Below are 24,271 nucleotides of genomic sequence, written 5' to 3'. Positions count from 1 at the left end.
AAAATCCTGGAGGAACACATTCCTGTCAAGGAAATTGTGATTGTCTCATTTATAATGCTCATTTCACATAAACTTTTGGAATTTAACCATTTGGAAAATTCACTGTGCAATTTATGCCTTACAAGGAGTCACAAAGTACTTTCTGAACTTCTTTCCCAAATCTTTCAGATCATTCTCTCCATTTACAGCATCTTCTCAAAAGGTTTTCTTTTATCAGTTCATATTTCAGAGTGAAGTATACGGTGCCTGGGAGAATGAATTACTTCCTGACATTACTAATCCATGTTGGGTGGTTGGCCTGTCTTAGAGGACGCATATACATTATTTTCAGGCTTCTCAAAACATTCCTGTGCTCTCTATTTCCAGGATTGCTGCATCTCATGTGAAAAGCAGAGGATAAAATGAAGATTTTTCAGTGCGACATGCAATACTGGTTGTTTCCAGCTTTTCTGGCAATTGCTTATTTTTGCACCATTGTCCAGGGTCAAGGTAACGCAAAACTTTAAGATAATCATTAGGGCTGGGACTCTAGCTGCACTGGTTCCGATTATTATTTTTTATTTTACCTACCCTAATAGTGAGTCACTGGTTCTACTGTGTTTCTAGGCAGGGTCATATGTTGGCTTTTACTCAGTTTTACCAACTGTTTGCCTTGTAGAAATGTGCCACACAACTTTGATGACGGTTAAGATCTCACCAGTGACTGAGCATAGTCATTTTGTGGTGGTTTGTTGAATAGCTCGTTCTTCACATGCTTCTGAAAAGGCTGTGCAGATTTAATCGGCAGAAGCCAAATTTGCATGCTACCAAATCAGTTCCATTAATGAGGAGCTATAATGTGTGTATGTAGGTACCTGAGTCATGCCTTGTCTCTTAAATAGAAGGTCTACAAAATATTTCTACCACTTGATACCTGGTCCTTATTTTGTTCCTTTCTTTAAAAATTGAGCACACAATGTAGAGTTTCCTAAGAGACTGACAGAAACTGCTGATACACTATTTTAAGCATTTCCGGCTATTTCTAGCTTCGTTTTCATTGAACTTCATTTTTGAAATCTACTGTTTGTATTACTGGGATCTGCACCTTTATTTTTGGTTTCGACTCATTTTTCTAAAGTATGTTAAGAGTGGGTAAACTACCACTCATGGGCCAAATAACAGAAGACTGCTTGCTTTTGTCATTAACGTTTTATTGGAATGCTGCTATCTGTTTACATATGTCTGTGGCTGCTTCACATTGAGAATTTGAGTAGTTGTGACAGAAACTGTATAGCCCCCAAGGCCTAAAATATTTATTATCTGGCCTTTTGCAGAAGAAGTGTGCTAACCTCCGGAGTAAGTGCACAACGCGTATAAATGAGCAAAACTACCTTACTGGGTAAACACGATAATCTTGCAGAAACAGAAATGTTGGTACAGAGATCGTCATTCATCAGCTTAGCAAGGAAATGTAAATGAGATAAAGAAAGTTGTTTTAGGAGTGTTTATGTCTAATGCTTGGAATTTACAGTCGTAGAAAAGTCAAATGTTAAGAACCACCACACCCTGCTTCCTTAAAGTGAGGCGTGCTTGTTTGCAAAGGCATGGAACGTGACCCTTGGCAGGCTCGAACAGTGTTCAAACACTGAGCAAAAGACCATATTTCTGACTACTTCATGCAACACACAGGGAACAGTTAGACAAATTCTGCTTACCCCGTTTACATTAATGTAAGAACACTTTCCGCAGTGGTACTAGAAATCTCAGGTAACTCACCATCGAAACTGTGGGATACAAGCACAGGTCCTTAGGAGCAAAGAGCAGGCAAATCACAAAGCCCTTCAGAGCCACTATCTTAGTCTAACTTAATTCAGAAATCGTCATTGGTGGAGTAACTGATCGCACAGAGACCCTTCTGGGGTGCTTTCAGGGATGCCGTCAGTTAGGCAGATAACTCACAGTATAAGTTCTGTGTGTGGGGTGGGGGTGTAGCAAAAGACAAAGCTGGAAAGGTAGATTGGAGCCAAATTGTGGAGGATTTTAAACAGCTCTGTTTTTAGAGACACTGATAGCAATATCGCTGCTACTCATATTTGTGACCCCTAGTGGCTTGGGGAATAAGAATGAAGTAGGAGAGACCATTAGAAGATTATACTAACGTGTCTGGGAAGTAGAGGTTGAGGGTCTGAGCCAGGTGGGGGAACAGAGGGAAGAGAGTGAATCCAAGAACCATTTCAGAGGTAGAAGAGAGAAGACTTCCTTCCTGATTAGATATGGAGGGAGGTGTAAAAGGGAAATATCAAAGAGGACTGTAAGGCTTTTTGCTCAGTAGACGGGACCTTTAATTTCAACTCACGTGTTATTATTGCTTCTGTACCTTTGCGTCATAATTGCTTGTTTACCTATACTTCAGTACTTATTGGTGTCTATATCTCTGATGCAGACCAATGCCTCAGTCATAGTAGACATTTGTTGAAGAGATTAATAAAAGAATAGGGGTGACTGGGTAGCTCATTCGGTTAAGCGTCCGACTCTTGATTTCAGCTCAGGTCATGATCTCACGGTTCATGGATTGGCCCTGCGTCAGGTTCTGTGCTGACAGGGCAGAACCTGCTTGGGATTCTCTCTTTCCTTCTCTCTCTACCTCTCTCTGTCTCTGTCTCTCTCAATATTAAAAGAAAAAAAACTTGAAAAAGAATAAATGATGAAGCAAGTTTAATCTGAAGATGATGTCAGTCTCAGACACATATGTGGAGCTTCCACTGTTTGTGGAACATCCAGGACAAGATGTCTGGTGGGTAGTGGGTGGTCTGGAGCTTAGGTGAAAGGGATGAGACAGGGGATATATCTGAGCTGTTTTATGCTTGGAGGTTATCTGATGGGGACTTTGAGGTCTCAGAGGTGAATTGAAAAGGCATGGTCCAGTGGAGAAACTTTCTAGAAGGAAGATGGTGGGCACCTGCTAGAGGAAATCCCAGTAAGAAAAGACTTCAGATGTCATTGGCTTCTTTTGCTTTTAGGGAAGTACGTGAGATGTTTGAGAAACTGAATCTTATTTCTATCGACCATGACACCATTTATTTATGTGATTGATTTTGAGCAGAGAATAGATAATTGGAGTTGCTTAAAAAAATTTACTTTAAGTTTTATTTATTTGAAAGGGAGAGAGAGTGTAATTATCACTGGAAGTTAAGTATACGTATAGAAGGACCTCCTTGGGGCTGCAGAAAGAAAAAGCATGGGTCTGGCATTAAAGATCCACAACTTTTTGTTCCATGAGACATTTATTTGTGCACTGGATTTACAATGTTTCTGTCAGTCTTGCTACCCTTGCTCTGGCACAAGTCCCAGTGTCTTCCATACAGAGAAAAAGGAGCTAATTTTGAAGTTTGATACTATGACCTCATGCCTTCTTCTTTCTTAACTAGCATTTTTTCTGTTCACTGTTTTTCCCCGATAGGCAAAAACCTAAAGGAAATGTGAACTCTGTCTCTACCCAAGATTTTCTTTTAATGATTGAGAGAGTATTTTTGCGTATATAGGCAATAGGTGTGGTCTGTTGATGAAAGAAAATGGTGGTATTGCTTTTTGCTAGCAGTTGTAATGGGACTGTAGTCATCCGCATCATTTATAAATTGTTTAAAAAGTTGAACGTGGATGGATATTGTTGTTGCAGTTGCTTCACATTGTATTTCTTTGAGCAGTTCAAAGGAAGCCAGTGCCCTCTGGGTCTGGAGCACCCTCTGTATTTTCTGGGCATGGAATCAGAGCATGGCCATTGTTATCCTAATCACTTTCTCCTGGAGGTTCAGAAGGCTGTGGCTGTTGACTAAAAAAACGTGTCAGGCTATAAACTCAGACCACATTTGAAGAACAGTGGCCTGGCCAGAGAATGCTGTAAAGATTTCTAATCTTTAACCTAGGAATCCTGGGTTGACTTATTTGTCCTCCTTGAGAAGTCCGCACACCTGGGGTACCAACAGAATGGGTTGATCCTCTTGCAACTGCCTAGACCTGAGGCCCTCATCCTATTTACTGTACTTTTCCACTTGATGGTTCCCAGGCATGTCAGCTGTCTTTCACCAGGGCGTTCAGGCAGAACTCTGTCATGAGCTTGGCCCATGATGTCTAGCAGCCCACTGGCAAGATTTGGTGGAGACACTTGATATATTGTTTAAAATGGTTTAATTATTATTTTAAATTTTCTTCCATAAGTAATAAGAGCCTACCTATGAATACATTATTCTCCCCAAGTTCCACACTGAGCAAAATAGTAATAGTTTTTCTGTTCACCCAAATGTTAGGTTCAGCTATCTTCCTCTTGAATTGCAGTGTAGTTGTTCTTATGATAAATCCATATTATCCCATAAACCAGAGAAATGTAAACTCTTCCATTCATGTCAAATTGAGAATGGTAAGCTAATGTTTTTGTTTTGTATGGCTAGCATTCTCTGCTAAGAGGTAGTAAAGGACAACAGGAAGAGAATAATTATTCTTTTTAAAAAAATTTTAATGGTTTTATTTATTTTCAAGAGAGAGACAGAGCATGAGTGGGGCAGGGGCAGAGAGAGAGGGAGACACAGAATCTGAAACAGGCTCCAGGCTCTGAGCTGTCAGCACAGAGCCCGATGTGGGGCTTGAACTCGTGAACCGTTAGATCATGATCTGAGCTGAAGTTGGACACTTAACCAACTGAGCCACCCAGGCACCCCAGAGAATAACTATTCTTGATTGTGTCCTTCACTGCTCATTGATTTTGAATGAGTGGATAGTTTGTAGAGAGGTAAATCACTCATTCACCTAGCTCAATAAAGGGTGCCTTCTTAATATGGCTCTTCTGCCAAAGAAACAGAGCATTTTGCTTGGGGTCAGAGCTTGTCATTCACCAGTATGTAAACTTGGACACATCTCTAGCTTCTCTTTGGTTCCTTTATATGTAAAGTTGGGATAGCTGTGTATTTTTTGTGAGAATCCAGTGAGCTTTTGAGATCACCCATTAGTTGAAGTAAGGGCAAGAGGAGCAAACATTTACTGACCACCTATTATAATACATTGTATCCATTATCCTATTGTCTATTGCCATCTATGTTGTGCAGAAAGTATTGCTGTCACCTTTTCTAAAAATAAGGCTTTGGAAAAAACAATCACTTACTCAAGGTTCTTTATCTAATAAGTGACAGAACTAGAATCAAATTTGTGTCCAAACTCCATGTCATGCTACATCCCTGTGAAAGAGTATGTTTATTTCCTCCCCCTCCCTGTGTTTTCTCAAGCGAGAAAGAAAAGCAGGGCATAAAAATGGGTAGTAAGTGCTAACTTTTCTGTTACACCTTAGCTTTTCTTTTTTGACAAACTAATTTTGATATTATATCATTAAAATCTTCTTCTTAAAGGATTTCTTTTGAAATTCTGGGACACTGATAGTAGGGTTCCAAAAACATGTTTTGAAGTTTGAATGACATACGTAAAAAGTAATATAGACGTACCCATTGCGTGAACTATCAGAAAAGAATAAATATACTGGGATGAGTCATGACCATGTGCTATGGATCTTGCCAAAAGATACAAATCCGCCAAATTTCAAGAATGGATCAAAGTTTATAAAACATAATTATCTTTTATTGGTCTTTTTTATTTTGGTCCCTTTTAATCTCTTTCTCAGATGTTTTTAAATGAAGATCTTATTACTCTAATATGTCCATGATAGCCTTCTTAAATGACCTTATCATAAAATATATTGGATTACTAAAGTAAAAAAACTGAAGGCATAAAACAGGCCCCAGGAGAGTAGATTATAAAACTCACATGTTCCAAGTAGGGACACACACACACACACAATGTTTGTAACATAATGAACACATTTTGCAAGATTGCCTTCAGTTTAAAGTTGACCAGATTATTAAATTTTAACCCTAAGTCACAGTTTTTTGTCATAAGGTCAATACTATTTGACAAACGCTTATCTCTTAAGAAACAGATACTCTTGGGTTTGTATCATTGTGCAAACTGATCAATTCATTAATGGGGTTATAGAAAGAGCATATTTTGAGGTTGATGAAGTCATATATTTTGATTTCATTACTTTGACTCTTCAGTTTAACTAAAGGAAACTTAAATGTTTCAATCCTTAAGCAATTTTTTGTTTTTCTTTTTCAGTGGCTCCACCCACAAGGTTACGATATAATGTATTATCTCAGGACAGTATACAGATTTCATGGAAGGCTCCAAGGGGAAAATTTGGTGGATACAAACTTCTTGTGACTCCAGCTTCAGGTAAAATAGAGCTGTTTGTATTTTGTGGAGTATTAGCAACTTTTTACACATAGATAACTAAAAATGTGAAATACTGAGTGTTGCTTTAAAATCATTTGTAAGAGGATTTTTTGAAAGTTTTCTTTTTAATTTAATATTTGAACTTGAAATCTCACCCTCTAATCAAGGAAATAATGTTCCTAAAGTCTAAAGAGTCACTATTGAGCTCACCATAATTCTCCGCAGGAGAAGTTTCCAGATTAAAATCTTCACCACTTCTGTTTTGACATAGGATGAATATTTTTGGTGTGTTGACACTTAAAAAAAAAATCCAATACATCTGGAAGGCCGACGGTTGTGACCAGCTGAGCAAATTATGATTAATTAACTTGATAGTATATTATTCAGCAGTTACACATTAAAATTATGAAAACTAAGTATACATTATAAAAATAAGTGATAAGTTAAAACAGGAAAGACAAAAGTTGAATTTATTGATCATGAAGATAAAGTAGTTATGTACATTTTTATACATTAAATTTTGGTTGAATTTTTTCTTCTATTTTATGTTTTTACTGTACACATCTGATCAACTAAAATAATACGGAGTATGTGGAGGAATTTCCACTGTCGCATGGTGGTCATGGAGACAAAGAAGGGATCAAGAAAACAGACTGCTTGCTTTTAGAACTTGGTTCTGTGGGGCGTAAGATGTCATGTGGGCAAGTTATTCAGTCTCTCAGTTCCTCAGTTTCTTCTTACACAAGATGCACAAACAGCACTAGTACCCACCTCGTGGAGTTGTTGTAAGGCTTGGAACTCAAAATGTGGTCTGGGAATCAGCAGCAGAAGCATCAGTTGAGAGCAAATGCAGACTGTTGGTCCCCACCCCCCACTTACTGAACTGGCTTCTAATTTTTACCAAGACTCACAGAGGATTCCTATGCGTATTAAATTTGGGAAGCACTTGTTGTAAGGACTAAATTAATTTATAAATGCCAAGCACTTAAAAGAGTGACTGCCAAATAGTAGGAGCTCAATCATATTAACCCATGATTGATTTAAAGAAGATCTTGAGTACGTCTCTCAGACCTCAGTTCCTTTCCTAGGATACATTTTCACATAGTACATAACAAATATTTCATATAACACATCTGTATAATATATATTTGCCTAAGTATAATTTTTTCCTCTTTATTGGTGATAAAGAGATTTACAAGAACCTGGACTCCTTGCTGTTAGACACCTTTCTGCAACTCATTTAATGAGGTCAACAGATGCTCTGTTGTTCATAGTTGTGGACATTTTACCCAGTGGTGGATTTATTTATTTATTTATTTATTTTTATTTATTTTTCTTTTTTTTTAATTTTTTTCAACGTTTATTTATTTTTGGGACAGAGAGAGACAGAGCATGAACGGGGGAGGGGCAGAGAGAGAGGGAGACACAGAATCGGAAACAGGCTCCACGCTCTGAGCCATCAGCCCAGAGCCTGACGCGGGGCTCGAACTCACGGACCGTGAGATCGTGACCTGGCTGAAGTCGGACGCTTAACCGACTGCGCCACCCAGGCGTCCCCCCAGTGGTGGATTTAAAACAAGCAGATGAAACACCTGGTTTCTTGCTCGGCCACTACTAAAAAAGGACCTTCTTCTATTAACAAATATTACCCATAGGCTCCTTAGAATGATTCTTGGTTCAGTGTCACCGATGCCAACTTTTCCCATGGTGGCCCACAGAAGTGACTCACTTGCAGAAAACGGTATTTCATTCTCAAGCCTGGTTCAGAATTTTCATTTTGAAGCATGGCCCACTTTTGAAATAACTTTGACTTCTGAAAATGCAGTTTACATTCTAAAATAAGTCCTCATGGGAAATTCAAGTTAAAGAGATTCTTAAACATCATAACTTTAAAGGTCAAAATACAAGTTTCCAATTTGCGGTACCTCTGAGAATTCCCCATATTGGATCTTAAAAAGTTATTCTTTTTTTTTGTTTGTTTCCTTCAGGTTATCAGTGTTTTAACTACCTGATTAATTGCTGATAATACTAAACTATTGAGTACCTCACGTACGTGTCATAAAGGAATCAGGGAGTCTTAGAAGTGACTTGTGTAGCTTTGGAACCAAAGCTCAGCCAGATCTTTCAATCCCCTCCACCACAACATACCCACAAAGCAGACCTCCAGCTCTTGCTTAAACACCTCCAGAGACAAACTAAAAATTGAGAATGAAAGCAAATGATTTCTTCATGAATACTCGTTACATTTTTTCCAGTGACCCCATGTCCTTGCTGCCGTGACCCAAGCCAATAACACAGTGTCGACACTCTGGTATCTCCTTGATAAAACATAAACAGAGTAAATAAAGAGAGTAATAAACGCGTCTAGACACAAAATGTAGACATTTGAACACTGCAAGAGATGTTCCAAGTATTGTTTATATCAGTCTTTCCCAAAGCATGGTCCATGGTAATCTGAAAGATGCTACAGCTCTTATACAACCTAATGGTTTAATGGTCAAATAAAGTTAAGAACTCCTGTCTTAAAGAGTTTAAAGCCTTTTTATTGCAAGATTCTCAAGGCCTTTAGTAAAATAATACACCCTGTGCCTCTCAGAGTGGGGCTCTAATACAAAGTATCCTAAGACACTTTTTTTTTTTAATGATGCACACATTAAGAAAGATTTATTTGTAAGTATTTGTAGGAGATGAGTTTTAAACAATAGAACTTTGTGAAACCAGGTTTAACATCTCGGACATAAATGCATTTAAAGAAATGGGTTTTGGCAAGACAAAGGTTTCAGATTTCAGACATAACATCATTAATTTTATGAGAATATGATTAAAATTTATTATAATCTGTGTTATGTTTAATTCATTCAGCAAATTTCAGATCCTTTTTGCTATTAGTGTTAGTGAGGCAGAGGTTTTAAATTTCTCCTTTCTCAGACTTAGTAAGTGCTATTAGAAATCAGAAAAGAAATCTATCTTTGGAATTTTGCATAAAAGTTGAATATTTAATCAACAGTATTTCCAAGAAAGCCTTAGATGTTAGTCTAATTTGATGGAGAGATCATGGAGGTTTGAAATCTTTTCATGAACCAAGCTAACTTTTAAGTAGCCAGGCAATGATTGGTTCCATCAACATCCTGAGCCAGTTATGCTCAGATTTGAGATAATTAAATTGCTAGTGCTTCAGGGATGCTCTGACTCAGTTTAGAGAGACCATAGCAAAAATTCCACTGTAGACAATGACATTCAGTCTGCCCATACCTTTCCCTGCACTTTTAAGTGGAATTCTCTCCTTGAAGAATATATCTGATGGGAAGGGCTTACTGTCTTCTGATCCTGTACTATGACTTTCCCTAGCATATAAAAGCAATAATGCATTGTGATGAATGATTTTTCTGAATGTGTTTTGTCCTATGTAGACAACTGTTTAAGTTATACAAAGAGTAGAGCTAAGAATGAGAAGGAACAATATATTAAAGTTAAGTGCAATGTACATATGCACCATCGTATATATATATATTTAAAAAAATTTTTTTTTCAACGTTTATTTATTTTTGGGACAGAGAGAGACAGAGCATGAACGAGGGAGGGGCAGAGAGAGAGGGAGACACAGAGTCGGAAACAGGCTCCAGGCTCTGAGCCATCAGTCCAGAGCCTGACGCGGGGCTCGAACTCACGGACTGTGAGATCGTGACCTGGCTGAAGTCGGACGCTTAACCGACTGCGCCACCCAGGCGCCCCATCGTATATATTTTTAAATGTCTTGATTGCTTGATTAATAAATTTTCTTAATGTATACAGTTAACCTGTTTCTTAGTACTGATTTATCTTTCTGTTTTATTATAGGTGGAAAAACCAATCAATTGAATCTCCAGAACACTGCAACTAAAGCAATTATTCAAGGTCTTATGCCAGACCAGAATTATACGGTTCAAATTATTGCATACAATAAAGACAAAGAAAGCAAGCCAGCCCAAGGCCAATTCAGAAGTACGTATTTACAGTTCTGAAAGTTTCAGCATGGGACTCTGTTCCAGCTCTGAGTTTGCCTATAGTAAACATTGTAACAGGTTAAAATTGGATTGTTTAGATTTGAAGAGATCTTGAAAAGCATTTTAGTACAATCTTCCATGAGTTCCTTCTGTCACTGATGCACCTCTGCTTCTCCCTTTACCCATTTCACTGCACGCCTACTTAAATCCATTAATTTTTACTTTTTTTAAAGTTACATCACACTTTTTTTTTTAATGTTTGTTTATTTTTGAGAGAGAGAGAGAGAGAGAGAGAGAGAGAGAGAGAGAGAGAGGGAGCATGAGCAGGAGAGGGGCAGAGAGAGAGGGAGACAAAGAATCCAAAGCAGGCTCCAGGCTCTGAGCTGTCAGCACAGAGCCCGATGTGGGGCTCGAACCCACGAACCACGAGATCATGACCTGAGCCAAAGTCAGACGCTTAAGCAACTGAGCCACCCAGGTGCCCCTAATTTTTACTTTTCAAATGCTCTTCCTAACACTGTTCCCTGAACCTTACCCAGACAACTCATCTACCCAGCACGTAGCAGGTGCTCAATAAATACTTACTGAGTGACTCAATAGATGATGCCTGTACCTTCTTTATAGTATCCCTAGCAAATGCCAGTCCAGCCTCTATGTAAACAGTCTATACAATAAGGAATTTAACTTTTTCTAATAATTAATCAGCTGATTTTTATCATCGGCCTGTTATGTGCCAAGTCCTATGACAAACAGATTTGTGAGTATGGTAAGTATTGGCTAGAGACATACATTCAGGGCTCTGTGAAGGGAGGTGATCTCTGTGCCCCAATAATGGGCTAGGATGAGAATGGATGGGGGATGGCTTCGTATTTGAGACAGTTCTCAAATAGTAAGTTGGGCAGCCAGGGAAAGGCAGGGCCTGCAGAGATATTCTAAGCAGGAGAGAAAGCTCCGAGGTAGCCCAATCCGTGTCTGCATTAGAAAGCCTTTCCTTATACTGAGTTTAAAAGTTGTTCATACAGACAGTGATTCTTCTTTCAGGAAGATACTTTCATTCATTCATTCATTCATTCATTCATTTATTCACCGTTTTTTTTTTTATTTACCAAATATATACTGCATGACTACTAAGTGTCAGGCCCTATTTTAGGCACCGGGAACATGGCAGATCCCTTCCCCTGTGACCTTATATTCTCATGATCAGAGACCACAGCAACTCCCTCTTCCTGGGAGGGGCCATTTAAATGCGGACGGGAAAGTTTTGTGTATGGTGAATGCAAACAGAAGAGGCCTGTCCTAGTTAACTTTCTGTGTTACTTCATTGTTAATATAGACTCTTTAAAAAATCCAACTTATTAAAGGATAATTTTAAACATTTTAAAAATCAGGATAGTTATAAAAAATCCCTAAGTATCCGTCAGTCACTTCAGCAGTGAGCCATTCGTGGCCAGTCCTGTTTCATGTATTATCCCCCCACCCCACCACTCTGCCCTAATTTTGAAGCAAATCTAGACATTTCAAATAACAATAGCTTTTAAAATCATGCCATTAGATTAATCCACAAATCTGGGAGGCTGTGGTTTCTAGAACTCTGTGTGTAGCAGTGTTCTATCTGGATTTTCTGCCCCTCTTTCCTTGTTTTTTCTTCCTCTTCTAAGTAATGTTTTAGGACATGTATTTTGTGATTTTTTGTTAATTAAAAAAAAACTTTTTAAACCAGCTACCTCTTAAAACTTCTGAATAAAGACATTTGGTAAATCCACCTGTCAATAGGACAGGGAGATGTTTCAACATGCCATTCTTTTGAGATTCACATTGTCTGGAGCCTCTGGAAAAGGTTTTTATGTTATTTTCCATATAAATCAGTCTCTGTCTCCCTTTGTGGCACCGTATTTCAGTTTCTGGCCTTGGACATTCCGAGTAAGCAAAATAACACTTCTTAAAATTTGTGAGAAGCAATAAAAAGACAAGGAGACATTTTATTTTAGGCTGAAGTTATTGCAATTGATTATTTCAGATAGTTCGCTGATTGAGCAGCATAAGAAACAGGTGACCTTAAAAAGCTTTCCCAGTAGCTATTTACTCAAAACACAAAAGGAAATGCAGTTAGGGGTCCCTGCATGACTCAGTCAGTTGAGTGTCTGACTCCTGATTTTGGCTCAGATCATGATCTCAAGATTCTGGGATCGAGCCCCACATCAGGCTCAGCACTGACAGCACAGAGCCTGCTTGAGATTCTCTCTCTCCCTCTCTGCTCCTTCCCTGCTCATGCACTCAATCTCTCTCTCTTAAAATAAATAAACATTTTAAAAGAAGGAAATGTTGGGGCGCCTGGGTGGCGCAGTCGGTTAAGCGTCCGACTTCAGCCAGGTCACGATCTCGCGGTCCGTGAGTTCGAGCCCCGCGTCAGGCTCTGGGCTGATGGCTCAGAGCCTGGAGCCTGTTTCCGATTCTGTGTCTCCCTCTCTGTCTGCCCCTCCCCCGTTCATGCTCTCTCTCTCTCTCTCTGTCCCAAAAATAAATAAAAAACAAAACAAAACAAAAAAAAAAGTTGAAAAAAAAAAAGAAGGAAATGCAGTTTTCAGCTTGCTTAAACTGAAATAATCTTAGTGAGACAGTCTAAGACTGTAGTGGGATAACTTATATGTAAGCAAATATATTTCTTAGCTGCGTTGTTTTTATTGTCAAGCTGGAGGGATTAGTTCTTCCCAAATAAAAGTTTGTAACAATGAAATTAAAATAACTTTGGTTGGTTTTCTTTTTTGTTTTGCTCCTTGTGAAATGGAGCTATCAGTCTGGTCTCCCCTCCCTGGAAGACTTTCATGGTTGGGTCCAAGAAAATGATGATCCAGACAAATGCTGTGCATATGGGTTTATAATTAGTGTAGAGACTTGAGGTCCTCATGAGTCCATCTTCTGAACACAGGGAAGCATGAGAAACAATATTTGGAGTTTGAAGATAGAAAAGCATGTCTGATTTGGTGTGTATATTTGGCCAAGCAAATCAAGCATGGCCTCAGTTTTCAGCAAATGGGAGTAATGATATATGCCTATTACTGTGTGGATTAACTCACTTCAGCACATACTAGGGGCAAGGTTGCTGTTGTTATGATTAATGCCACTTTGCTTATGACAGTCTGTTTTCCAATTTACTCTGCCTCCTGCATGAGGAAGACAGCAGCTTGGTATGACATATGTATTACATCTTATATGTAACCTACGGGCAAAATTGAAAGATGACTTCTGTAGATAGATAGATAGATAGATAGATAGATAGATAGATAGATAGATAGATACAGACATAGATCAGAATGGTTTATGGCTCTATTTGGCAAACTTTCTTTTTGGCCACCATTTTCCTGTCATTTTGGAATGACATTTTGTTAATCTCTGCCTACAAAATTGTGTTCATCTTTTCATCTTTCCAAGTCTGGCTTAAATGTCACCTTCTCTGTGAAGTTTCCATGAGTCTCCACCTCTGGAATTATTCTTTGCCAGATCTATTTCTGCTTCTATCACTACTCGGCACAATTGTTCTCACATTAAAGTTGCAGCCTTCTTTTACAGAATGTAAGCAATTTAAGCCATGGCCTATGGGTGGGTGGGGTTGAAGATGTAGATTTGGAAAATTTCCGCAGGAGGGTGAGCATTACACTTGTGAGATGATAAAAGTGTAGGCGGGCTGTACGGAGATGCAAGGCAACTTTAGTATATGATCATGTTTCAGGAATGGGAAACAGAAAAAGGAGCCAAAAAATGAGAATGTAAAGGAGGGGTCTGAGGAGTACAAGAAAATCCAGGATAGTGCCTTTGTAAAAACTCACAAGGAGAAGAATTTACAGAAGAGGGTGTTCCAAAGTGGCCAAGACTCATAAAAAAGCCAGAGAGTGAGGTCTAAAAAAAAAAAAAAGGATTTAGAAAATTAAAGGTTCAGTGGGAATAGCAGGATCAAGGCATCTTGTACTGTTATTTTTATTTTTATTTTTATTTTTATTTTTAATCTTGGAATTTAACCTCTAGGGTACCAGAAAGCCAAGGAAGGTTTCTAAGGAAACAAATAACAGAACTAGAGCAACATGACTTTGGCAGTTGGCAAGTCTCAAACTCTTTCAGCAAAGGGATCGAAGCCAGTAGAAAGAAGAGGAGGAGAGGAGGGAATGATAGAGATAGCATTAATGAAATAACACCTTAGAGAAAGCAGGAACAATGGTTCGGAGAAAATCATTCCTTCCCCTCCATAGCCCACGGTGCAATAAATTTGCTGATTTCTTTGAAGTGAATGCAACAATTAAATGAAGTATCTCATCATAAAATAGCTTCTGCCTTTTCGTGGGGGTTTTATTTGTGCAGAAACCATCGCCATTGGTGGTGGTCTTGACTGACTCAAGCAAGTGAACGTGCCAAGCAATAGCAGGAAATGGCTGTGGAGTTTCAAGCAGTGGAAAGTGAAGCTATGAGGGAGTAGATTGGTACAGATGTATTAATTAATTCAGTATTAATTTTATACTGAAATTGACAAAGAAATACTACTATTTATTAGTAGGGACCCTTTTTTTTTAAGCTTGAAAGAAAATTATTTTGGATTCTCCACCTTCTATCGCAGATAGCCCGACTCCAAATGAAGATATTTCTGGACATGATCTTCCTAGAACAAAGGCCAACTCACTGACCTTGTTCAGAGACCAGAAGACTTGGCTTGAATCCTGAGCCAACACTTTCTGGTTTTATGGAATATGTTTTAATTACTTAGTCCTTTGTTCCCTCATGTACAAAATGGGAATAATCATGCTGATTTCATAGCAGTTGATGAAAGGTTGAATTTATTAGATACAGCTGCCCATAATGAGTCCTTGACCAAAGTAATTCCTTAGGTGTTTTCCACACCTTCCCATGACAAGGTTAAAATAAAATAGCAGTTCTAATCTTTGGGAGTGGAATTCTACCATGGAGCTAATTTCTACTTAATACTCTCAATACTTGCAAAGGTTTTAGTAAAACTCACTGAAAATTTTCTTTCAGACATTAACATAACATGTTGCTGTGTTTCTACTTTCCTTCCAGTTAAAGATTTGGAAAAAAGAAAGGATCCAAAACCCAGAGTCAAGATTGTGGATAAAGGAAACGGGAACAAACCATCTCCACCAGAAGAAGGTCAGATTATTTTTTTTGTTTGCTAATTTTGGCAGTTGAGTTTTAATAACACAAGCAATACACACATACCTGGCCGTCGCCCCATCAGAAGAGTGCAGATCTGATATGGAACTCTCCTTCATCCCCATGTCACTCCTGCCTTCCTCACTTGTATAAACTGTCAGCACTTTTCTCTCACTTCCTCTCCATCTTTTAGTACATCACCAGGTTCTTGTGAATTTTTTTTTTATTGAAATACTGACAGAATCTGTTCATTTCTTTCCATGTCAATTGCCTTTTCTTTTCTGGTGTACAGGAATATTTAGCAAAATCTCTATTTGTTTTCTACCCAGAAGTTTGAGCAATCTTTTCAAAAACAAATCTGAACTTATGCTCTCCCCACACACATCTTAAAACCCATTCAGTGGCTTCCAACTGCTCTTAGGATACAGGCCAGAATTTTTAACTAGACCTCCAAGCCCTGCCTACCCTTGGAATCTACCTGTATCTTCCTCTCCTTCCTCATCTAACAGCTCACTGCTTTCTAGCCCTCCCGGCTCTCTTTCAGATCCTTTAAAGATCTGGTCTCTCTCTGCTGCACTGTCTGCATAAGATACTCTCCCCATCACTATGCTGCTTAAATACGTCCCCTTCTTCCTGCAAAGCTCAGTTCGATCTCCTTCTTCACATGCCCTCATACAACAACTAGCTTTCCTTCATAGCATTTTATATTTACTTATAATTTGTTTTTTTTAATATTTACTTATAATTTGAATGTCTTTTCCACTAGACTGTAAGATCTGAGAGAACAACGATTTGTCTGTTTTTGCTCTTCACTGACTCCTCAGTATCTAGAACTGAGTATCTAGTAATTTCTGATACATAACAGGCATCTAAGTAAAGATTCACCAAATGCAAAGATACGTAAATGGTCTACTAAAAATGTAGAATACTAATGGATAAAAAATATTGTCACCCAGCAATAAACACTCAGTGTTTATTTTCATGCTTTGGCATATGACTTTTCAGTCACTTTTCTGTGAATATACAGACACATATGCAGAGCCTGCCATATTGTATTTCTTATTCTGTGCATTGACAAAACTTTCCATGTGACTGCATATAGGAGGTATGACAGCCTAGTGGCAAATTGCATCAGCATGCCATTTACCTGCCTGAATTCAAAGCCTGCCTTTGCCTTAAGTTTGAGTGATTCATACTGGTTATACTAAATTCTTTCCTTTTTTTTTTTTTTTTTAATGTTTATTGATTTTTGAGAGAGAGAGAGCAAGCAGGAGAGGGGCAGAGAGAGAGGGAGACACAGAATCTGAAGCAGGCTCCAGGCTCTGAGCCATCAGCACAGAGCTCAACATGGGGCTCGAACTCACAAACTGTGAGATCATGACTTGAACCAAAATCAAGAGTTGGACACTCAATTGACAGAGCCACCTGAGTGCCCCCAATTTTTTTTTCTTGTTTTTTTTAAATACATTTTTCCCCTCTGCTGGACTTAAAGTCCTTTTGTATTTTTTATATGGTTATAATTAAATTTTAACATACATATAAAATCAAAAGCTAAAACTAATCCTTATCTTTACTCTTTCCTAACCAATACAAAATTCTGTAATACTTTAACTTCAACTATCCATCTCCTGTATTTTACACCACTCAAAGCAGATACATTAAATTTAGCTTCTTTTTTTGCCTCATGAAGTATGCAGTTTAAAATAATTATTATTTTAACAGTCAGGGTTTGTCCAGATATCAAGATTTCCCATGTTTATGAATTTATTTGCTCATCATTCCATCTTGTATCTCTGATACAGAGAGAGGATCTCTGTTGGTAAACTCAATTTTATTCATACAAAAATATGTTCACCTCCCACTTGGTGTTGAAAGATTAGCTGTCGTCTCCGGTTATTTAGAAGATGTGTCACTATCTTCTGGCTCCTGTTTTTGACAAGCCTGTTGTTAGTCTAAATATTATTCCTTTTCAGGTAGTTTCTCTTTTCTCTCCAGATGACTTTCAGACATTCTGCCCTTTTTCTTTGGTGTTCTCTTGTTTCACTATAATAACCTAGTTACAGATTTCTTTGTGCTCCCAGAACTAAGAGCTCTATCTTTCACCAGCTTTGAAAACTACTTAACGTTTAGCGCTTCAAATATTTTTTTTCTCAGTTATCTATTCCTTTTTCTCTCCTCTCTTTCTCTGTATTTAAATTAGATTTATCATAGATAGTCTCCTCCAATGATCTATATCTCTTCATTTTCATATTTTCTACCTCTGTGACTTTATCAGTGACATTTTGGATAACTTCCTTTGCCTTTCTATTAGTGCACTAATTATCTCTTTTCCTTTTTCAAATCTGCTTTTTAATGTGTACTTTCCAATGAATAAATCTTTCATTTCTAGAAATTGTATTTAGTTCTTTAATAAATTTGCTAATAATTTTTATGGTACTTTGTTCTATTTTAGTGCTTTAAAAATTATTACAATATTTCTTTAAAAATTTTTTTGTAAGTTTATTTATTTTGAGACAGAGAGAGAGCATGAGCAGGGGAGGGGCAGAGACAAAGGGAAAGAGAGAATCCCAAGCAGGCTCTGCACCACCAGCCCACAGCCCAGTGCAGGGCTTGAACCCATGAATCATGAGATCATGACCTGAGCTGAAACCAACTGTCAGACTCTTAACTGACTGAACCACCCAGGCACCCCGAATTATTACAATATTTCAAAAATGTTTCTTTTATATTCTGAGCCCAATAATTATATTATCTAAAGTATTTTGGAGCTAAATTCTTCTTTTCTTTTTTTATGCTGGTTTTCATTCATGGTGCTTGTTTTCTTGTTTGATGTGTCACATTGGTTTGTGAGCTCATTTGTGGGAATTCTTCACAGTATAGTTTAGGGGTGTGCCTTTCCAGAGAGGTACCCTTAGGTAGTAACTATTTATGTTAATTTCTTGTCTTAGAACACTCAGAATTTGTCCATGGTTACAAATTCATAGGAGAGACACTTTTCTTCCACATAGAGCTTAGGCCAATGCAAACTCTTTGTTATTGTCCTTGCTGGAAAGTAGATATTTTTCTAGTCCATCATTTCACTAAGGGTATAGCCTTTTGAGGGTGCTTCCTTTACTTGGGAAGTATCAATTTCAACCGCCCACATAGAATGCATGCAAGGTCTTGTTCTTATATGAGTATTAAAGCTGAACTTCTTGACTTGCAAATTCCTGGTTGATATGAAATCTATCAGATATATATTTCTCATTACAATAAATAATTTGTGAGAAGAGATTTTTGAGACTATGCATATGTTGCTTTTCTCATTAAATTTTTACCCACTTGTTTTAACATTCATTGATGATTCTTGCCTCAATCAGTTACTACTATAGTGTTTATAAAAATGGTAATTTTCTGCACTCCATTGTTTACATGTATTAGCTGGCTTTCTACTGTAAAGGCTATCTTTCCCTTTGTCCACATATATTTGTCTATTTGTATCAAAATGGACTCATGGATTCTTATTTTATGGGATGGATTAAAATCCATTACTATCATTATTTATTTTGATGCTCAAATTCTTCCAGATTTGTTCAGTGGGAGCTATTTCAAGCTGTGCTCTATGCCTATCATTCTTTAAGCTTTTCTTACTTTATGGCACCAACCTTACATTGCAGAGTCTTCTTGTATTTTTTCTGTCCTGCTCTGAAATCAATCAGTAATTCAAGAAATTCTGGTTTCTTTTCATAGAATGGTATTTAGATACCGAGATGTGGGCACTAGATGTGCTCATTGCTTCTAGGTTGTTATTGTTTCTAGGTCCTCTTAGCTGAGAGTACACATGCACTGCACACACACACTCCTCTGTTTATCTGTCATCTGTCTTAAAGCTACAACTTGTATCTACTTTAGACTGATATCACGGGGTTCATTCTAGCCCCTCCCCTTTCCATATTTATAATCCCTTTGCAAGGGATTTGGGAAACGTGGCTCCCAAAATCTTAAATATATCTGCTTATATGCTCAGTCATAAAAGTCATTTTAGGATTTCTAATCTATACACACTGTAAAAAATATCTGTTAATTAGAGTTCAATATTTGCCTTTAGTGTGGGTCTACAATAAAACAAACATCTGTGTTCAAAAGGATCTTGGGTTAGTTCTTTTCTTCCCTATTCACTGTGGTTTTGTTATTCATTTTTTAATACAGCTAGGTTAATTTATGAATATGTAAGACACTAATGTGGTTCCAAGAGCAAAAAAAAATTATACAAAAGGTAATACTCAAAAGAAGTATCAGTCCCCTTTTTTCATCTACCTAGCTTTACTCACCCCTTCTAAGTAACCAAACATTAGTTTTGGATTTGTCTTTCCTATTCATTTTTGAAAAGAGAGATTTGTAAATATTTTTATGGAGGATTCTACATGTAAGCTCTTAGCTGAATTTTAGCTTAGCATTCTTCACCATGCAGTGCTTAAAGAATGGCACTCAAGGTGAGATCTGTCTTCCATCCATGGATTAGAGTTGGTCCCAGAATTCAGGTATTACTAGATATTACTAAGTATCCTAAGTTCTTCATTTTTTCCCCTGATTCCCCTTCCTCCTGCCCTTCTAAAATCAAGGATTAAATGAAGTGAATTAAATACAGGAAAGTGGACAATGAAACAGTAAGAGTAATGTGGACACATGTTTTGATAACTGTAAATGAACATCTGGAGGACTGGTCCTTCAGCAAAGCATTTGCTTTACTCACTAAACATGATTTTGGAAGGAACTTCCCTTAGCCCACTGTCAGGCAGAAGCTGTTTCAAGGTCTTTACTGCAGTGATCAGGACGTGGGCTTAGGCAAACACTCTCAGCAGTTTTGTGGAAACAAAGATGGCTTCCTCTTTTAGGCAGGGGCTCCTGTGAGGTGTGTGCAGAGACAGTGTGGATTCTGAGGGCACTGGCTGTGGAGAATTGTCTTAGGACATAAATTGTAAACAATGGTGACAGTCCAGGCCAGAGTTAGGGCTCCCAGGAGACTGAGGAGGAGCGTTCATGGGGCCCACTGGCAACAAGGCCTTCCCCACCCAAGTGTTAACGTACGACTTGCCACAGCCCCTCTTCTAAATGTGCTAGCCCCAGAATTCACGTTGAACTGTGTTGCTGTTTGTTCTATTTATGGTCTACAATTTTTGGTACAAGAGTTGACATTGATAGTGGCTACTATCAATGATACAATCAGACATATTTCACATAATTTAGAATTTTAGTTTCAAGGGTTAAGAGCCTTAACAGAAGCTGCTGTGCAGTGAAATAGTTACGTGTTTTCAATCTACTGTATGTTTCTTCAATAATCCAAAGCAAACTCCCAAACAAAAGTGGTATTTGCCTTTAAGCATAATATTGGCATTTTTGCCTCAACAGCTATTTCTCCATTGTCCAAACAGCTTTCTTCAGTTATTTTTGGTGTTTTGAACAAGAATGCGGAGCCCAACTGAAAAAGATTATGAAACAGATAGGAAAAGTCACATAAAGTTCCCCCCCCCTTAATGGTTTTTAAAGGATCTGACCCTCTTTGTTTTCTTTTAATAAAAAAAATTATTTTAAGTTTTTTACAATGAGAAGATAAAGTCTTTTTTTTTCCTTAGGAAAAAATATGAGCTGAGCACAAGTTACTCTTCCAATGATTGGCAAACTATGGCTCGCAGTCCAAGTGCATCCTCTGTTTTCTTACACCGTATAAGGGTTTATTGGCATACAGCTATGCTCAATCTTTTACATACGGTCTATAGCTGCTTTCCCGCAAAACCAGAGTTGAGCAGATAGAACAAGTATCATAGGACCTGCAAAGACTAAAAGATTTTCTACCCTGCCCTTTTCATAAAATGATCGCTGTTCCTTGCTTTTGAATGTGCTGGAACAGAATCACTTGATGAACTGAGTAATTTATCGCTTTTCTGAGGAGTGCTGGTCTGTGTTGGTATTTTCAATAAGAATTGCATAGGATGGGGTACCTGGGTGGCTCAGCTGGTTAAGCGTCTGACTCTTGATCTTGGCTCAGGTCATGTTTGTGAGATAGAGCCCCACATCGAGCTCTGCACTGACAGGGCAGAGCTGCTTGGGATTCTCTCTCTCCCTTTCTCTCTGCCCTTCCCCCACTCTTTCTCTCATGCATGCTCTCTTTCTCTCTCTCAAAATAAATAAATAAACTTAAAAAAAAAGAATTGCATAGGATGTGCTCTTATATATAAACCTTCAGTGGATCCTACTTCTCCTACAATCACATTTGACCTCTTAAAATCTGAAACATGACAACTCCCAAAATTTAGTTGTGAGGACTAAATTTGTTAGCATGCATGAAGTGCCTAGAACATAGTAAGTGCTACATAAGTATTTGCTACTGATATTGCAATGTATAATTTGCATGAATCAATATAATCACAGACCAAACTTTTATGTTATTGATTTAACAATAAATGCAAAGAGGAGGTTTGGTGATTACCCCTTAGTGCTGAGCACTGAGTTAGGCACTGAGACTTAACTAGTGATCACAGTTGAAAGGATTCTACCCTCAGTCCACTCATGTAGTCTGGCAGGGACTCAGCACTCTTGGAGAAGAGTCAGTTTTGCCTTGGGTATCATCATTATGGTTGAACAATAGCCAGGGCTCACGATTGTTCTGAAGGTATGTTATTACTAGGACCACCTATTTCCCATTAATAGTTTCATGATTTCTGGGCTCACTGTTAAGAGATAAATTTGAAATGTTAACACCTTTTCCACCAGTTATTCTGGGTCTTAGATCTGCCAAACCCAGGATTCTGACTGAGTTCAGTTCAACAGGAGTGGGGATGTGAATTTTGGTAAGTGAGAAGATCAGCCACAGTATGGGAGAATGGGTGGGGTGTGTAGGTTAATGCTGGCTACATCTTTACTCTTAGAGATTAGAGGGAATGGATTGGGTCCATTCATAAACTGGACACTGGAGTTAGGTTGTGGGCTGGAATTCATGCGTTAAAGTATTTAGGAGGGTGCCTGACCCCCAGAGCATGCTCTGTAGATATTCCTCTTCCTCTTCCTTTTCCTTCTTGTGCTTCACTATTCTCTGACTCCTTTTCATTTTTCTCGTTATTGTTATAATTACTATTATCTAGACAGTGGATACCAGCAACAGCACTAGGGTGGACTAGAATATCTCTGCTCATAAGCATAGAGAGAATTTGAGGAAGCACCTCTGTCTATCTGTGCCTGTGCCGAGTGGGGGGAAATGTCTTGAGAATTCATAACGATGGGCCCTTACTGTGTTCAAATTAAGCATTCAAATTTACCTTCCTCACATGCTCTGGGAACCTTCCATTCAAGAGATTAATGTAAAAAAATTGTTCAGCGTTAGTACAAGTAGGGTACCTGGCAGAAGTAGACACAAAATCACATTTGAGGCACATATGTATGACTCAAATTCCAAAGATTGCCACAGATCCAGCAATGCCAAGAAAGAGCTCAGAATCCAAACTTGTGAAGCATAGAAGTAAACCATGTGCTATGAATAACAATCAGAAGACACAGAAAGGGTCGTCTCAGAATCCCAGGGGTTTCAATTGTGGAATGATTACATACAGACTATAAAATAAACAATATTATTAAAGTCATAGAAATATTAAAAATGAGAGAAGAAGAGATTGAGAGACTATGAAAAAGAGAATATCTGGATTTGAGAAGTGATCGAATAGAAGATAAAGAATTGTGAAGAGCATAAATGGGTAGCCATACCCTGAATCGTGTTGGGGAATCTTTGACCAGAGTCAAAGATAAGACTTTGAGAGACAAAATCGGAATGAGGAGGGGTGAAGGGACTGGTTGAAGCCATTTCTAAATGACAGAGAACTAGCTGCGTGCTGTGGTATGTTCTTCAGGGTTTTTTGTATATTAGATACACCACTCTTTTTAAAAAATGATGTTAAGTAATTTTATTTATTAATTCATTCAGAAAAAGGTTGAGAAGTTTAGCAAGTTCAGCTTGCTCAATAAACTGGTGACCTGTGTTTGAGGAAGAAAAGAATTATTGTATTAATTTTAAAATAAATCCTGATCTGTTACAACTGTGTAATAGAAAAGCTGTGATATAATTATGGCCCTGTTTCTCCTCACTTCGCTCTAAGCATTTCGTAGCATTTCATGGAAGCACAGAACAAGCAAAGATAGTCTATTAAGCACGGGGCATTAGACACATCATAGGTTTCTGGAGTCTTCATAACATGCTCAGAGGAGATGTCAGAAGTTGATATGAATTGCTTCCCAGCCTGAGGTTTCAGAGAAGAAATAAAAAACATTTTCATCAGAATACTTTTTTCTTCCCATACTGAACCTTCCTTTTTCCATCTTGTTTTCCTTTTTACTTACTGAGATCACTATGACTTAGAATACAGCACAAAAGCTTTGTGGTCAAACATCTCTTGATGTAAAATCTTCCCTGGCTTGTTACCTAGGTCTGCAGCCTTAGGCACACAGCAGTGCGCCCTTATCTGCAGGAGATGCGTTCCAATACCCCCAGTGGGTGCCTGAAAGCACAGACAGTACCAAACTCTCTACATCTGATGCTTTTTCCTATATATGCACACCTATGATAAAGTTTAATTTGTAAATTAGGCACAGTAAGAGATCAACAACAATAACTACTAATAAAAGAGAACAATTATAACAACATATTGTCATAAAAGTGCTGTGAATGTGGTCTCTCTTTCTCTCTCCAAATTACCCTGGTGTCCTATTCTCATTTTCTTCCTGGGACGATGTGTGATGATAGCATGGCCGCCCACGTGGTGAGATGAAGGGAAGGGGATGACGTGTAATGAAGTGATAGGCTGTTGTTGACCTTCTGATGATACCTCAGAGGGATGATCGTCTTCTAGACCAAGTTG

General features: G+C 38.1%; 1 protein-coding gene across 5 annotated transcripts in view; it reads left to right on the top strand.

Annotated features, from left to right (window-relative positions):
* The window catches only part of COL14A1 (collagen type XIV alpha 1 chain), a 210,291-nt gene that overhangs the window by 15,905 nt on the left and 170,115 nt on the right, over positions 1-24,271 (top strand). For all 5 annotated transcript variants that reach the window (XM_027063985.2, XM_027063987.2, XM_015085660.3 and 2 more), the window contains exons 2-5: positions 367-489; positions 6,136-6,252; positions 10,090-10,233; positions 15,297-15,386. In XM_027063985.2, coding sequence (XP_026919786.2) covers positions 402-489; positions 6,136-6,252; positions 10,090-10,233; positions 15,297-15,386 — 439 coding nt within the window. In that variant the 5' untranslated portion in view covers positions 367-401. The remainder of the gene's footprint in view (positions 1-366; positions 490-6,135; positions 6,253-10,089; positions 10,234-15,296; positions 15,387-24,271) is intronic.

The sequence above is a fragment of the Acinonyx jubatus genome, chromosome F2, assembly GCF_027475565.1.
Source record: "Acinonyx jubatus isolate Ajub_Pintada_27869175 chromosome F2, VMU_Ajub_asm_v1.0, whole genome shotgun sequence".
Classification (NCBI taxonomy): Eukaryota; Metazoa; Chordata; class Mammalia; order Carnivora; family Felidae; genus Acinonyx; species Acinonyx jubatus.
This window is presented reverse-complemented; position numbering and strand designations above follow the sequence as displayed.